The following is a 17,290-nucleotide window of genomic DNA, read 5'->3' as shown; positions in this document are numbered from 1 at the left end:
ACAATGTGCAAAAAAACAACAAACTGTTCAAATACAAAAATAAGAAAAATAAATAAGCAATAAATATCAAAAAAGTGAGAGAAAAGTCAATGGAAGTGAGTCCATAGGATGTGGAAACAATTCAGTCTTGAAGAGAGTGAAGTTATCCCTCTGGTTCAAAAGCCTGATGGTTGAGGGGTAATGACTGTTCCTGAAGATGATTGAGGGGTAATGACTGTTCCTGAGGATGATTGAGGGTTAATAACTCTTCCTGAGGATGACTGAGGGGTAATGATTGTTCCTGAAGGTGATTGAGGGGTAATGACTGTTCCTGAGGATGATTGTGGGGTAACGACTATTCCTGAAGGTGATTGAGGGTTAATAACTCTTCCTGAGGATGACTGATGGGTAATAAATGTTCCTGAATTTAGAAGTGTTTCTCCTTGGAAGGTGAGACAGCATTGACTGAGGTGATCAAGCAGTGAGAAGAGAGGAAGACACACACTCACATACCTGGATAACAGGTGCTCCATATCCATGACAAACATTGCAATTTTTAAATCAACCAATGCGTGCCGGAAACTGCTTTTGCTGATCTGCAACAAAGGAACATCTTGGCCAGTTCAAGTCATGAACACAAGAGATTCTGCAGACACTGGAAATCTAAAGCAACACGCACAAGATGCTGGAGGAACTCAGCAGGTCAGGCAGCATCCATAGAAACAAATAAACAGTTGATGTTTTAGGCCAAATCCTTCATTGGGGTCCTTTTGAGAGGTCTTGGCTTGAAATTTCAGCTGTTTATTCATTTCCATAGATGCTGCCCGGCCTGTTGAGTTCCTCAAGTATTTTGTGTGTGTTGTTCAGCAAACAGTAAGTACATACCTGGTTCCAGAGACACCAACAGGGTAACAATGGCCAATCCCCTCCCCTATTTAGTTATTCAAAGTTACAGCTTGGAACAGGATCTTCCAGACAACGAGCTGCACTGCCCAGCAATCATCCAATTTAACCCCAGCCTAAATCACAGGACAAATTACAATGACCAATTAACCCACTAACTGGTACGTTTTTGGGATGTGGGCAAAAACCGGAACACCCAGGTGAAAGCAAAGTGTTGAGGTGGCGTGGCGGGGTGGGGGCGCGAGCAAATTGCTTACAGATGGCACCAGAATGGAACTCCGAATTCCAACACCCTGAGCCGTAATAGTGTCACGCTAATTGGTATGTAACTGTGGCGATTATGATTACTAACAATTAATATATTTTTAATAAAGCTAACATTATTAACCGAATCTAAATTCCACAGTTGTTGTGGTGGGATTTGAACTCAGTGCTCCGAATTGTCAGTCCCATTCTTTGAGATACTTGTCTGACAAATTAACTGCTGCTGACCACCTGATTTCCATGGAGTCGGCCCACGTGTCATTAAAGTTAATTCCAAAGATGTGGCATTTCATTCTGCTAATCTAACATGCTTCCCTTCATGTGGTTATAACTTACTCAATTACACCAAGGTTTATCTGACAAATGTGCATTACCTTCTGGAATCTGAGATTTGGGCCAGGGACTGGAGGTTAGAGGCATGATTGTTTGAGTGGGAGGGTCCCAGACTGGTGGTTGGAGGTATGATTGTGTGAGTGGGAGGGTCCCAGACTGGTGGTTAGAAGTATCATTGTGTGAGTGGGAGGGTCCCAGACTGGTGGTTAGAGGTATAATTATATGAGTGGGAGGGTCCCAGACTGGTGGTTAGAGGTATAATTGTTTGAGTGGGAGGGTCCCAGACTGGTGGTTGGAGGTATGATTGTTTGAGTGGGAGGGTCCCAGACTGGTGGTTAGAGGTATGATTGTGTGAGTGAGAGGGTCCCAGACTGGTGGTTAGAAGTATGATTGTTTGACTGCGAGGGTCCCAGACTGGTGGTTAGAAGTATGATTGTTTGAGTGGGAGGGTCCCAGACTGGAGGTTAGAGGCATGATTGTTTGAGTGGGAGGGTCCCAGACTGGTGGTTGGAGGTATGATTGTGTGAGTGGGAGGGTCCCAGACTGGTGGTTAGAAGTATGATTGTGTGAGTGGGAGGGTCCCAGACTGGTGGTTAGAGGTATAATTATATGAGTGGGAGGGTCCCAGACTGGTGGTTAGAGGTATAATTGTTTGAGTGGGAGGGTCCCAGACTGGTGGTTGGAGGTATGATTGTTTGAGTGGGAGGGTCCCAGACTGGTGGTTAGAGGTATGATTGTGTGAGTGGGAGGGTCCCAGACTGGTGGTTAGAAGTATGATTGTTTGACTGCGAGGGTCCCAGACTGGTGCTTAGAAGTATGATTGTTTGAGTGGGAGGGTCCCAGACTGGAGGTTAGAGGTATGATTGTGTGAGTGGGAGGGTCCCAGACTGGTGGTTAGAGGTATAATCATATGAGTGGGAGGGTCCCAGACTGGTGGTTAGAAGTATGATTGTTTGAGTGGGAGGGTCCCAGACTGGTGGTTAGAAGTATGATTGTGTGAGTGGGAGGGTCCCAGACTGGAGGTTAGAGGTATGATTGTGTGAGTGGGAGGGTCCCAGACTGGTGGTTGGAGGTATGATTGTGTGAGTGGGAGGGTCCCAGACTGGTGGTTAGAAGTATGATTGTGTGAGTGGGAGGGTCCCAGACTGGTGGTTAGAGGTATAATTATATGAGTGGGAGGGTCCCAGACTGGTGGTTAGAGGTATAATTGTTTGAGTGGGAGGGTCCCAGACTGGTGGTTGGAGGTATGATTGTTTGAGTGGGAGGGTCCCAGACTGGTGGTTAGAGGTATGATTGTGTGAGTGGGAGGGTCCCAGACTGGTGGTTAGAAGTATGATTGTTTGACTGCGAGGGTCCCAGACTGGTGGTTAGAAGTATGATTGTTTGAGTGGGAGGGTCCCAGACTGGAGGTTAGAGGCATGATGGTGTGAGTGGGAGGGTCCCAGACTGGTGGTTAGAGGTATGATTGTGTGAGTGGGAGGGTCCCAGACTGGAGGTTAGAGGCATGATTGTGTGAGTGGGAGGGTCCCAGACTGGTGGTTAGAGGTATAATCATATGAGTGGGAGGGTCCCAGACTGGTGGTTAGAAGTATGATTGTTTGAGTGGGAGGGTCCCAGACTGGTGGTTAGAAGTATGATTGTGTGAGTGGGAGGGTCCCAGACTGGAGGTTAGAGGTATGATTGTGTGAGTGGGAGGGTCCCAGACTGGTGGTTAGAGGTATGATTGTGTGAGTGGGAGGGTCCCAGACTGGTGGTTAGAAGTATGATTGTTTGAGTGGGAGGGTCCCAGACTGGTGGTTAGAAGTATGATTGTGTGAGTGGGAGGGTCCCAGACTTGAGGTTAGAGGTATGATTGTGTGAGTGGGAGGGTCCCAGACTGGTGGTTAGAGGTATGATTGTGTGAGTGGGAGGGTCCCAGACTGGTGGTTAGAGGTATGATTGTTTGAGTGGGAGGGTCCCAGACTGGTGGTTAGAGGTATGATTGTGTGAGTGGGAGGGTCCCAGACTGGTGGTTAGAGGTATAATTATATGAGTGGGAGGGTCCCAGACTGGTGGTTAGAAGTATGATTGTGTGAGTGGGAGGGTCCCAGACTGGTGGTTAGAGGTATAATTATATGAGTGGGAGGGTCCCAGACTGGTGGTTAGAGGTATAATTATATGAGTGGGAGGGTCCCAGACTGGTGGTTAGAGGTATAATCATATGAGTGGGAGGGTCCCAGACTGGTGGTTAGAAGTATGATTGTTTGAGTGGGAGGGTCCCAGACTGGTGGTTAGAAGTATGATTGTGTGAGTGGGAGGGTCCCAGACTGGAGGTTAGAGGTATGATTGTGTGAGTGGGAGGGTCCCAGACTGGTGGTTAGAGGTATAATTATATGAGTGGGAGGGTCCCAGACTGGTGGTTAGAAGTATGATTGTTTGAGTGGGAGGGTCCCAGACTGGTGGTTAGAAGTATGATTGTGTGAGTGGGAGGGTCCCAGACTGGTGGTTAGAGGTATAATTATATGAGTGGGAGGGTCCCAGACTGGTGGTTAGAAGTATGATTGTTTGAGTGGGAGGGTCCCAGACTGGTGGTTAGAAGTATGATTGTGTGAGTGGGAGGGTCCCAGACTGGTGGTTAGAGGTATAATCATATGAGTGGGAGGGTCCCAGACTGGTGGTTAGAAGTATGATTGTGTGAGTGGGAGGGTCCCAGACTGGTGGTTAGAGGTATGATTGTGTGAGTGGGAGGGTCCCAGACTGGTGGTTGGAGGTATGATTGTGTGAGTGGGAGGGTCCCAGACTGGTGGTTAGAGGTATGATTGTTTGAGTGGGAGGGTCCCAGACTGGTGGTTAGAGGTATAATCATATGAGTGGGAGGGTCCCAGACGGGTGGTTAGAAGTATGATTGTGTGAGTGGGAGGGTCCCAGACTGGTGGTTAGAAGTATGATTGTGTGAGTGGGAGGGTCCCAGACTGGAGGTTAGAGGTATGATTGTGTGAGTGGGAGGGTCCCAGACTGGTGGTTAGAGGTATGATTGTGTGAGTGGGAGGGTCCCAGACTGGTGGTTAGAAGTATGATTGTTTGAGTGGGAGGGTCCCAGACTGGTGGTTAGAAGTATGATTGTGTGAGTGGGAGGGTCCCAGACTTGAGGTTAGAGGTATGATTGTGTGAGTGGGAGGGTCCCAGACTGGTGGTTAGAGGTATGATTGTGTGAGTGGGAGGGTCCCAGACTGGTGGTTAGAGGTATGATTGTTTGAGTGGGAGGGTCCCAGACTGGTGGTTAGAGGTATGATTGTGTGAGTGGGAGGGTCCCAGACTGGTGGTTAGAGGTATAATTATATGAGTGGGAGGGTCCCAGACTGGTGGTTAGAAGTATGATTGTGTGAGTGGGAGGGTCCCAGACTGGTGGTTAGAGGTATAATTATATGAGTGGGAGGGTCCCAGACTGGTGGTTAGAGGTATAATTATATGAGTGGGAGGGTCCCAGACTGGTGGTTAGAGGTATAATCATATGAGTGGGAGGGTCCCAGACTGGTGGTTAGAAGTATGATTGTTTGAGTGGGAGGGTCCCAGACTGGTGGTTAGAAGTATGATTGTGTGAGTGGGAGGGTCCCAGACTGGAGGTTAGAGGTATGATTGTGTGAGTGGGAGGGTCCCAGACTGGTGGTTAGAGGTATAATTATATGAGTGGGAGGGTCCCAGACTGGTGGTTAGAAGTATGATTGTTTGAGTGGGAGGGTCCCAGACTGGTGGTTAGAAGTATGATTGTGTGAGTGGGAGGGTCCCAGACTGGTGGTTAGAGGTATAATTATATGAGTGGGAGGGTCCCAGACTGGTGGTTAGAAGTATGATTGTTTGAGTGGGAGGGTCCCAGACTGGTGGTTAGAAGTATGATTGTGTGAGTGGGAGGGTCCCAGACTGGTGGTTAGAGGTATAATCATATGAGTGGGAGGGTCCCAGACTGGTGGTTAGAAGTATGATTGTGTGAGTGGGAGGGTCCCAGACTGGTGGTTAGAGGTATGATTGTGTGAGTGGGAGGGTCCCAGACTGGTGGTTGGAGGTATGATTGTGTGAGTGGGAGGGTCCCAGACTGGTGGTTAGAGGTATGATTGTTTGAGTGGGAGGGTCCCAGACTGGTGGTTAGAGGTATAATCATATGAGTGGGAGGGTCCCAGACGGGTGGTTAGAAGTATGATTGTGTGAGTGGGAGGGTCCCAGACTGGTGGTTAGAGGTATGATTGTGTGAGTGGGAGGGTCCCAGACTGGAGGGTGGAGGCATGATTATATGAGTGGGAGGGTGGGAAAGGGGCTTGTTTTGTGCTCGTGTCTTGCTGCTGCTTGTGTTGTTCTGCTGAACATGGTGGGCCTGCTATCTCGGTGTCAGGATGTGTGGCGGCACTTGTGGGCTCCTCCTTTCACTGAAGACCCAACAGATGGAAGATTAGTTCTCCTCATCCGACCACACCATTCTCGTCTGGACTCCAGAATGGGGATCAGTCGCTGATTGTATGAACTCTTTGGCCAAGAAATGCCTCAGAAAGGCGGCATCCATCGTTAAGGACCCCCATCACCCAGGACAGGCCCTCTTCTCATTGCTACCACCAGGGAGGAGGTACAGGAGCCTGAAGACCCACACTCAGTGTTTCAGGAACAGCTTCTTCCCCTCTGCCATCAGATTTCTGAATGGACAATGAAGCCATGAAGCCCACCTCACTATTGTTTCCATTTTTGCACTACTTGTTTAATTTAATTAATATTAGATTAGATTAGATTATGAGGACACACAGTCCTCTTTTATTGTCATTTAGTAATGCATGCATTAAGAAATGATACAATTTGTTCCTCCAGAATGATATCACAGAAACACAAGACAAACCAAGACTAAAAAAACTGACAAAACCCACATAATTATAACATATAGTTACAACAATGCAAAGCAATACCATAATTTGATGGAAGAACAGACTATGGGCACGGTAAAAAAAAAGTCTCAAAGTCTCTCGAAAGTCCCATCATCTCACACAGACGGTAGAAGGAAGAAAAACTCTTCCTGCCATGAGCTTCCAGCACCGCAAACTTGCCGATGCAGCACCCTGGAAGCACCCGACCACAGTCCAACTCTCAGTCCGTCCGAAAACTTCGAGCCTCCGACCAACCCTCCGACACTGAGAACCGAGCACCATCTCTGCCGAGCGCTTTGACCCCGGCCCCGGCAACAGGCAATAGGCAAAGCCGAGGATCTGGGGCCTTCCCCTCCAGAGATTCTCGATCGCACAGTAGCAGCGGCAGCAAAGCGGCCATTTCAGAAGTTTCTCCAAATGTTCCTCCGTGCTTCTTCACGTCTATATATATATATATATATATATATACACACACATACACACACACACGGGGCTCTGGGCTGTTGAAACTCCCTCAATTTTTGTTTCCTTTACATCACCAGCATGGATATATGTTTCCTTAAGGTTGTTATAGCCGGGGCTGGATAAGCTCACCCAGCCTATTAAATGGTCCCAATAATGTGCATCTCTAATAGCCTTTTCAACAAAGTCCAGCTCCTGACCGTCATGTGTGGCTTAGCTACGAAGCCTGGTGGAAACATTTCTACCAACAGAAAGGGCAAAGGTGGGTTACTGCATCCTAAAACCAGTCACTTGGGGCAGATCATCAGCCGTGGTTGACAGCTCATCTCGGAGAGGGAAAACTCTGATCTCAAACCTCCGCTGCTTTGCAGCTGTACCCACTCGAGGGAAAGGTTTTGGGAGTAAACCCCGAGGAAAAGTCTGGAGCTGGAGTCCCTAAGGTAGTCTTATGTTGAGTTCAACACTGACTGGCAGCTCCTGTGATGCTGCTGGTGTCAAACTGAATCAGGCTCTGCTCTTCCTTTGGATTCATCAGCTGCACGGAGGGGCGTTGATGTTGTCCTACAGCGTGGACAACAACTCGCTCTCCATATCGTACTGTCCTGGCCTGCGCGTAACGTAGATAGCTGGGATGCAACATCCGTGGTCAACCCTGACCGATGGACAGACTCAATGTGTATATATATATTTTCTTAATTATGATTTATAATTTTTATTATTATGCATTGCAATGCACTGCTGTTGCAAAACAACAAATTTCACGACAAGTGCCGGTGATATTTAAGCTGATTCTGATTGCGAGCCTCATTCTCTGAGACCCTGAATCAGACACCAACTCTACATTAAAGTGGAGCTAATTCTATTGAAAAACGAGAGAAAATCTGCAGGTGCTGGAAATCCGAGCAACACACACAAAATGCTGGATGAACTCAGCAGGCCAGGAAGCATCTTTGGAAAAAAGTACAGTCGATGTTTTGGGCCAAAACCTTTTGGGAAGGAAACGTCAACTGTACTCTTTTCCATAGACGTTGCCTGGCCTGCTGAGTTCCTCCAGCATTGTGTGTATGTTGCTAATTCTATTGAGGTCATTTTGACTTACCAAACCCTTGGCCTCTTTGTCGAACTTGGCAAATTCATGGAGGATTGATACGCCGGCCTCATGCAGCTGGAACAAATTGAAATGACCCCAAGTGAAGAGTTCAGTCTGTTCCAGCCTCCTCTTGTCAAAAGCTCAAGCCTTCTCCCAACCCTCTTGCCCCAGACGAGGTCATCCAAATGTCTGGTACCAGAGGGCGAGCATGTAAGTTGAGAGGTGGTGGGTGACATCAAAGGAGGTGCAGGGGGCGAGTTTTTTACACAGAGAGAGGTGGCTGTCTGGGCTGGTGGTAGAGGCAGATACAATGCAGACATTTAAGAGACGTTCAGATAGGTATGTGAATATGAGGAAAAAGGAAGAATATGCACTTTGTGCAAGGAGAGGGTATTAGTTTAGCCGGCCATTTGATGACTGATTTGGCACAACACTGTGGGCTGTAGAGCCTGTTCCTGGATTGTACTGTCCTGTGCTGGATCTCATTGAAACCTATTGCATATTGAAAGCCCTGGAAGAATCGTTCCTATAGTGGGGGAGTTTAGGATCAGAGGGCACAGCTTCAGAATGGAGAGACATCCATTCAGAACAGAATGAAGAGGAATTTCTTTAGCCAGAGGATTGTGAATCTGTGGAGTTCACGGAGACCAACTCATTGGACATATTTAAAACAGAGTTTAATAGGTTTTTGATTAATCAGGGTATCAATGGTTACAGAGAGAAGGCGGATAATGGGGTTGAGGGGAATAATGAATCAAGCATAATGGAATAGCAGAGCATTTTGATGGGCTGAATGGCTAATTCTGCTTCTATGTTTAATGGTCTTATGATCTATGTTCCCTGTTACTTTCCTGCATCCATTCCATCCAACCAATCACCTTGCCTCCCAACCAGCGCTGTCCTGTCTTTAAAATTCCACCCATGTTTTCACATCACTTTGTCAACTTGCCCTCCCAATCACTGTATCCTCTTAAAGCTCTGTGACTCTCATCGTCCTCAGACTCGGGTTCCCTCTACTTCCCCAGTTCCGTGACTCTATCATGTGCCACCTTGTTCTCCTCCCCCTCACCCCATCTTCTTATTCCAGCCTCTGCCCCTTTTCTTTCCAGTCCTGATGAAGGTCTCAGCTCGAAACGTTGACGGTTTATTCCCTTTCATAGATGCTGCCTGACCCTGACCTGCTGAGTTCCCCCAGCATTCTGCATGTGTTGCATGGGGTATCTCTCCCTCATTCCGGGAACTGCAGGAAAACTCTGATCATTTGTACATTATTGTTTAGAAATCTGATAACCGCACTGCTTTAAAATGGAAAATTGGTTTATTATTGTCACATATACCAAGGTACCATGAAAAATGTGTCTTGTATGCCATCCATATGGATTCTTTCCAACAGTGCATTGAAGGAGTACAAAGGAAAACACTAACAGAATACTGAATAAAGTGTTAAAGTGACAGAGAAAGTGTAGAGCAGGGGAACGATAAGGTGCAAGATCATAACGAGGTAGATTGTGAGCACAAAAGTCCATCTTATGTTGGGAACTTGTTCAATAAACAAGCAGTGGAGTTTATTCATTTCCATGGACACGGTGTTGGTAAGGCCAAATTTGGAGTATTGTGTACAATTTTGGTCACCGAATTATAGGAAAGATGTCAACAAAATAGAGAGAGTACAGAGAAAATTTACTAGAATGTTACTAGAATGTTACCTGGGTTTCATCACCTAAGTTAAAGAGAAAGGTTGAACAGATTGGGTCTTTATTCTTTGGAGTGTAGAAGGTTGAGGGGAGACTTGATAGAGGTATTTAAAATTATGAGAGGGATAGATAGAGTTGACGTGGATAGGCTTTTTCCATTGAGAATGGGGGAGATTCAAACAAGAGGACATGAGTTGAGAGTTAAAGGGCAAAAGTTTAGGGGTAACATGAGGGGGAACTTCTTTACTCAGAGAGTGGTAGCTGTGTGGAATGAGCTTCCAGCAGAAGTGGTTGAGGCAGGTTCGATGTTGTCATTTAAAGTTAAATTGGACAGATATATGGACAGGAAGGGAATGGAGGGTTATGGGCCGAGTGCAGGTCGGTGGGACTAGGTGAGAGTAAGAGTTTGGCACGGACTAGAAGGGCCAAGATGGCCTGTTTCCGTGCTGTAATTGTTATATGGTTATATGGTTATAGATGCTGCCTGACCTGTTGAGTTCCTCCAGCAATTTGTGTGTGTTGCACACGGATTCTCTCCCATGTTCTGGGAAAACTCTGATCAACCTTACATTATTGTTTACAAATTCCTTTAAAATGATAAATTGACCAACTTTCAAGGTCTCAGCAACTCATGATCTCACGATTATTTATTTACCTATTTACTATTATTTATTACTTTACTAGTTGTTATTATTTTACTTATCTATTTACTTATTATTTATTATCAATTTTTCTTTTTTTGTCCTGTATTTGTAGTTTGTTGTCTTTCAAACACTGATTGGTTGTCAAACTTTGCTGTATGCGTTTTTCCTTTGACTTTGTTGTGTTTCTTTGTATTTACTGTGAATGCCCACAAGAAAATGAATCTCAGGGTTGTATATGACAATGTGTATGTACTTTGATAATAAATTTACTTTGAACTTTGAACAAAAAAGTTGTATTGGGTAACATCCAACAATCTGGCATTACTGAAGCACCCTGATGCTGCCAGATTATCAGAGGTCCTTGCAGCGGGTTCTATGATGAGTGCTTTGTCACACCATTTGGCGATTTGATGGAAGTACACAAAATGATAAGGGGGCAATGAGAGGGTAAATGCAAACCGTTTCTTTTCACTGAGGTTGGGTGAGAGTAGAAATAGAGGTCATAGATTAAGGGTGAAAAGCCAAATATTTAAGGGGAACATGAAAGGGAACTTCTTCACGCAGGGAGTGCTGAGAGTGTGAAACGAGCTGCCTACGGGCTTAATTTCAACATTTAAGAGAAATTTGGATAGGTACATGGATGGGAGGGGTTTGAGGTCTATGGTCTGGGTGCAGATAGATGGGACTAGGTAGATTAATAGATTGGGATGGACTAGATGAGCCAAATGGCCTGTTTCTCTGCTGTAGTGTTCTACGACTATGACAAGCACCATGTGAGCAATGCTTCATTACAGTTATCCATCCACTTTAAACACAAGGAGCCACCTAGAAGACATGTGAAATTGCGCGATGGGAGTAGAGGCCACAGAGCCAGTCAACCTTCTGTGAGTCCAGGAGAGAGGACTCTGGAGATGGGCTGTCACCAGGGGTGATGGGCTTAAGGAGAAGAAGAAGCTCTTAGATAGACAGATGGTTGATAGAAAAATGGTGGGTTATGTAAGAGGGAACAGTTAGGTTAATCTTAAAGTAGGTTAACAGTTTGGCACAACATTGTAGGGTGAAGGGCCTGTACGCGCTGTACTGTTCTGTGTTCCAATCCTGGGACTAAATCTCCTGGAATGAAGTGACCTTGAACAGAAACACAAGCAGCTGCTGAACATAAGATATTTTTAAAACAAAGCTCCTGTGTGCTGTTGGGAGTTGATAATCCATCAGCTTTTCAGCGAAAATAATTGCATTCCTGGTTTAAAAAAATGCTGAGCCTTTAACCGAACAACTCAAGTGCAATTCATCTCCTGGCTGACATCTGTTAACGGTGGTGCCCGGAGCTGCTGGGCACAGGTGATGGGCAGGAAGGGAACACAAATACAGAAAGATGACATGTTCATAGAATAAATAGACTGAGAGATTGGTAGTGAATAATTTCACCTGAAGAATTTTCAGATCTCTGACGAGCTAGTCGGAGTGGAGCAAGCATGGAAGGCCATAAGGACATAAGACATAGGAGCAGAATTAGGCCATTCGGCCCATTGAATCTGCACTACCATTCGATCATCTTGATTTATTATCCCTCTCAATCCCATTCTCCTGCCTTCTCCTCATAACATTTGACACTCTGTCTAATCAAGAACCTATCAATATCTGCTTTCAATATACCCGACAACTTGGCCTCTGATAGAAGGGTGAATTTGTTTTGTCCAACAATCCAACCCTCTCCAGATTGTTACTGGGATCTGGGCTTGTTGGTGAGGTCAGCAGTGATTGCCTACTCCACCTCCCCTCGAAGGAGGGGGTGAGCTGCCTTCTTGAAGTCATTCTGGTGAAGGTGGGAACGTACTTCCAGATTTGACCTGGTGATGACGAAGGAGCAGAGATGTGTTTATAGGTTACAATGTAGAACATAAAACATAGAACACAACAGCACGGGTCCTTCGGCCCATATTATGCCAAACTTTTAACCTATTCCAAAATCAATCCAGCTCTTCCCTCCCACATAGCCCTCTGTTTTCTTCCATCCATGTGCCTAAAAGTTTCTTATGTGTCTCTAAAGTATCTGCTTCTTCCACCATCCTTGCACTCACCCCTCTCTATGTAAAAAAACCTAACCTTGACATCCCTCCCCCATACTTTCCTCCAATTACCTTAAAATTATACCACCTCGTATTAGCTATTGCCCCTGGGAGAAAAAGTCTGGCTGTCCTCTCAGTCGATGCTTCTTCTCATCTTCAGCACCTTTATCAATCACCTCTCATCTTCCTCCACTCCAAAGAGAAAAGCCCTAGCTCACTCAATCTTCCCTCATAAAACATGCTCTCTAATCCAGGCACCATCCTGGTAAATCTCCTCTGCACCCTCTCTAAAGCTTCCTCATCCTTCCAATAATGAGGTGACCAGAACTGAACGCAATACTCCAAGTAAGTATCGTTATGGTTTGGATAGTGTAGATATGGTACTTAAATTGAGTCTACGGAATGTGAAGAATTCAATTTAGGAATCGCTGCTGGGTCTCCAGCTGCTTCTTATGAACGTTGGAGATCTGTATGTGTTGATGGACATAAGAACATTGGGGCACATCCATAACTTGCTGAAGTGGTGACTCAAGCTGAAAGGTAATGAAGAGGGCACAGCAGATTCTGCAGATGCTGGAGATCCAGAGCAGCACACACAAAAAATGCCAGAGGAACTCAGCAAGTCAGGCAGCATCCATGGAGGGGAGTAAACAGTTGACATTTTGGGCTGAGATTCTTCATCGGGACTGAACAGGAAAAGGACAGAAGTTAGAATAAGCAAGTAGGGGAAGTGGTTGGAGTACAAGCAGGAGGTCAGTTCTGATGAAGCGTCTCAGCCTGAAACGTTGTGTTCATTTCCCTTCACAGATGTTTCTTGTCCTCCAGCATTGTGTGTGCGTGTGTGTGTGTGTGTGTGTGTGTGTGTTGCTAATCAAGATGGCATTTGATATGCCTGTCTTCACAGGCTGAGGTCTTGAGTTGGAACCTTGTGTTGTAGCTCTACAAAAATTGGTTAGATTGTAGTTGGACTGTTCTGGTAGTAATAGAGAGAGTGTAGAAGAGATTCATCCGGGTATTGCCCGGAATGGAGGGCTGTGGTTATAATGAAAGTTTAGATAGAGTAGGTTTATTTTCACTTGTGGTTCCTTAAGATGGTTATTGCTGAGGGATGGGTGGTAGTGGGGATAAGCTCCCACTACCTAGTAAATGCTCCCAATGGTGTGTGTCTCAGATAGCCAGCTCCTGGTCTTCACGTGTGGCTTGGCTATTAAGCACAACTGAACCATTACCGCTGACAGAAGGTCAAATGTGGTTACCGGTGCCTTAAAGCCAGTCGCTCTGGGCAGACGGGGCTCATTCAGCTGTGGTTGGCAGCTCGCCTAGGAGAAGGAAAACTTTGATTTCAAACCTCTGCTGACTTGTGGCTGTACCCACTCATGGGAAGGCTCTGGGAGTAAACCCCGAGGAAAAGTCTGGAGCTGGAGTCCCGGAGGCAGTCTGACATTGAGTTCAACTCTGACTGGCAAGTCCTGAGACACTGCTGGTGCCACAGTGTATCGGTATCTGCTGTTCCTTTGCATTCATCAGCTGTGTGGAGAGGAGGAGCCTGCTGCCTGGGAAGATGCTTGCTCTCCATATCGCACTGTCTTGGCTTGCTTGTCAAGTAGATAGCTCAGATGCAACATCCACAGTCAACCCTGATCGCTGGAGGATCTCAGTTCCCTCTGGGGCTGAGGGGGTGGCTTTGTAAAGGTTTATGAGGAGCACAGTAGATGGGAAGAAGGCACTCCTATTGGTGGAGGGTCTAGGATGAGAATAATGATTGGTAAACAACCCAAACTCGTATGAAGAATATTTATGTTGTACAATGAGTGACTGGGGGGGGGGGGGAGATTCAGCTTTCAAAACTGAGTGGAATGTATTTGAAAGGAGAGAATTTGCAGGACCCTGTGGGGACCGGGGCAAACCAAATTACTCTTTGGAGCCAGTAGTAACAACTAGGACTGAATGGCCATGCCATGACCATACCTAGACCCTTAACCCTAGATTGTGGAATACATTATGGAGCAAATGAAACCCTCTACAGTGATTGGGTAAATCTGGTTGTGGCTTTCCCACAGATGGGGAGTTTGGATGAGGGGTAAAATGGGGCCATTTACACAGTGAGAGAATCCTGAGATTGGTTCTGTTCCCTGTTCCCCATTACTAACCTTATCTCGGAATATCCTAATGATGTCCTCACTGGGATCAGCAGCCCCGTTTGGCAGACAGGGTTTATTTTTAGTCACTGGTGTTGCTGAATCTTCATTTAAACCTGAAAGAGATTAAGAATGCTATCGGTCTTGGTGGTAGAATCAGGTGTGTTATTACTGACAGATGAGGTGAAATTTGTTGTTTTGTGGCAGCACTACAGTGCAGACATAAATTACAAAATTAAGTAGTACAATAAAAAGGTATAATGCGAAGCATTTGATGGCTCTGGGCCTGTACTCACAGTTTAAAAGAATGTGGTGGGGGAGGCAGCAGATCTCATTGAAACCAATTGAATATTCAAAGTCCTAGACAGTAAACTTGGATTGGCAGCAACATCTCCTCCACAATCTCCAGCAGAACCGCTGCACCACAAGGCTGTGTGCTTAGCCCCCTGCTCTACTCACGTAATAGTTATGACTACATGACTAAGCACAGCTCCAATGCCATACTGATAATATGTCTGTTGTTGGCCGAATCAAAGGTGCTGACGAATCAGCATATAGGAAGGAGACTGAAAATCTGACCGAGTGGTGCCACAGCAACAACCTCTCACTCAACGTCAGTGAGACCAACGAGTTGATCATTGATTTCAGGAGGAGAAAATCAGAGGTCCATGAGCCAGTCCTCATTGGGGGTTCAGAGGTAGAGAGCATTAGCAACATTAAATTCCTCTGTGTTATTATTTCAGAGGACCTGTTCAGTGTCCAATTATGAGGAAAGCATGGCAGTGCCTTTCCTTCCTGAGGAGTTTGCAAAGATTCAGCATGACTGCTAAAACTTTGGCAAACTTCTACAGAAGTGTGATGGAGAGCATGATGACTGGTTGCATCACAGTCTGGTGGTGAAACACCAATGCCCTTGCACAGAGTGTTGTCTCAGGAAAGCAGCATCCATCATCACGGACCCTCACCATCCAGGACGTGCTCTGTTCTCACTGCTGCCATCAGGAAGAAGGTACAGGAGCCTCAGGACTCACGCCACCTGGTTCTGGAACAGTTATTACCCCTCAGCCATCAGGTTCTTGAACCAAAGGGGATAACTTCACTTAGCTTCACTCACCCCATCACTGAAATGTTCTCACAAACTATGGATTCACTTTCAAGGACTCTTCATCTCAAGTTTTCGATATTTATTGCTTATTTATCTATAATTATTCTTTTTGTATTTGCACAGTTTGTTGTTTTCTGCACACTGGTTGAGCATTCTGTTGCTGTGGTCTTTCATTGATTCTATTATGGTTATTATTCCATTATGGATTTATTGAGTACAGAATGCTGACTAGGAAACAAATGTCTGGCTGTATATGGTGACACATATATACTTTAATGATAACTTTACCTTGAACTTTGCACTTTTGATCTTTAAGTGGACATGGAGTGGATGTTTCCTCTTGTGGGGAAGTCTAGGACCTGAGGGCACAGCCTCAGAATAGAGGGAAGTCCCTTTAGAACAGAGATGAGGAGGAATTTCTTTAGCTAGAAGGTGGTGAATCTGTGGAATTCATTGCCACAGATGGCTGTGGAGGGCCAGTCATTGGGTACATTTAAAGCAGAGGTTGGCAGGTTCTTGATTAGTCAGGGCAACAAAGGGTATGAGGAGAAGGCAGGAGAATGGGGTTGAGAGGAATAATAAATCAGCCGTGATGGAATGGTGGAGCAGACTCGATGAGCTGAAAAGCCAACTTCTGATCCTCTCTCTTATGGTCTTATAGTCTCCATGGGTTCATGGGCTGTTCAGAAATCTGGTGGTGGAAGGGAAGAAGCTGTTCCTAAAACATTGAGTGTGTGTTTCCAGGCTCCTGTACCTCCTCCCTGATGGTAATAATGAGAAGAGGGCCTGTCACACAAAATTAGAGTCCTTTAGTTAAAACCTATGTCTTGGAGTTTCAAGGCAAATTGAGAAATCAAATCAAATGTCGGTTCCTGTTTCATAACTTGAAAGTTCTGAATTTTCTGTGTGTAGATTTACCCCTCTGTGACTCTGGCCCTGGGGTCCAATCCCATTGTATCTCCACCCTACCCTACCTAAGTGTTGCACATTCTACCGTGGTCTATACCAGCTGCCCAATCCTGGCACCCAGCACACTCCCGATTCAGAGCCAAAGCGGTTTCCTAAAAAACTCCGGGTAACTTGATCATTCCACACATCCTCTGCATGCCTGCTAGCTACAGGAGATGATGGTATGGCGGCAGCTTTCCTCCGCCAGCACCAGCATGGGTTCAGATCCCATCAGGAGAATTGAAGTTTGAGTAATTAAATAAAATGTGGAGACATGAAAGAACAGTGACTGGAAGCCTGGAACCACTAGATTGTTGTTATAAACCCTGTCTCAGAATACAAGGAGGGTGAGGCCACTCAGCCATCAAGCCTCTGGCCACCATTCAATATGATTATTGTTGGTCTGCCCGGGCCTTGTCTTTTCTTTTGTGTCAGTTCCCCATTGTCTTCAACCATAGACCAGAACGGCACAGAAACAGGAACTCAGATGTGGAGGAGTAAGAGATGGCGATGCCGAGGAGTTAGAATCTGTGGGGTGGGGTGGGGTGGGATGGGGCAGAAGGTGAGGCTGGGTGGGGTAGGGCTTGTCACAGTGCATGGATGGGGAGGGGGAGCTGAAAGTGGAACCAGAAGAGGGGCAGTTGGCCGGGATGTTTGCGTACTATCGTACAGTTCCATGGACTAATTTGTAAATCTCAGTATGGGTTGAACCTCCCTTCCCCGAAAATCCAAAACCCAAAAATGTTTTAATCCTGACATGACGCCACAAATGGAAAATTCC

The 17,290-nt window shown here is 46.0% G+C and overlaps 1 protein-coding gene across 1 annotated transcript in view; it reads right to left on the bottom strand.

Moving 5' to 3' along the window:
- The window catches only part of LOC134352297 (uncharacterized), a 130,230-nt gene that overhangs the window by 46,879 nt on the left and 66,061 nt on the right, over window positions 1–17,290 (bottom strand). Inside the window, exons 8-10 of the mRNA XM_063059588.1 lie at window positions 14,469–14,572; window positions 7,921–7,986; window positions 493–575 (exon numbers count right to left, since the gene is read on the bottom strand). Of these exons, the coding sequence (XP_062915658.1) occupies window positions 493–575; window positions 7,921–7,986; window positions 14,469–14,572 (253 nt within the window). The remainder of the gene's footprint in view (window positions 1–492; window positions 576–7,920; window positions 7,987–14,468; window positions 14,573–17,290) is intronic.

This window comes from Mobula hypostoma, chromosome 9 (assembly GCF_963921235.1).
Source record: "Mobula hypostoma chromosome 9, sMobHyp1.1, whole genome shotgun sequence".
Lineage (NCBI taxonomy): Eukaryota > Metazoa > Chordata > Chondrichthyes > Myliobatiformes > Myliobatidae > Mobula > Mobula hypostoma.
The sequence above is the reverse complement of the archived record's forward strand: the minus strand, read 5'-3'. Positions and strand labels throughout refer to the sequence as shown.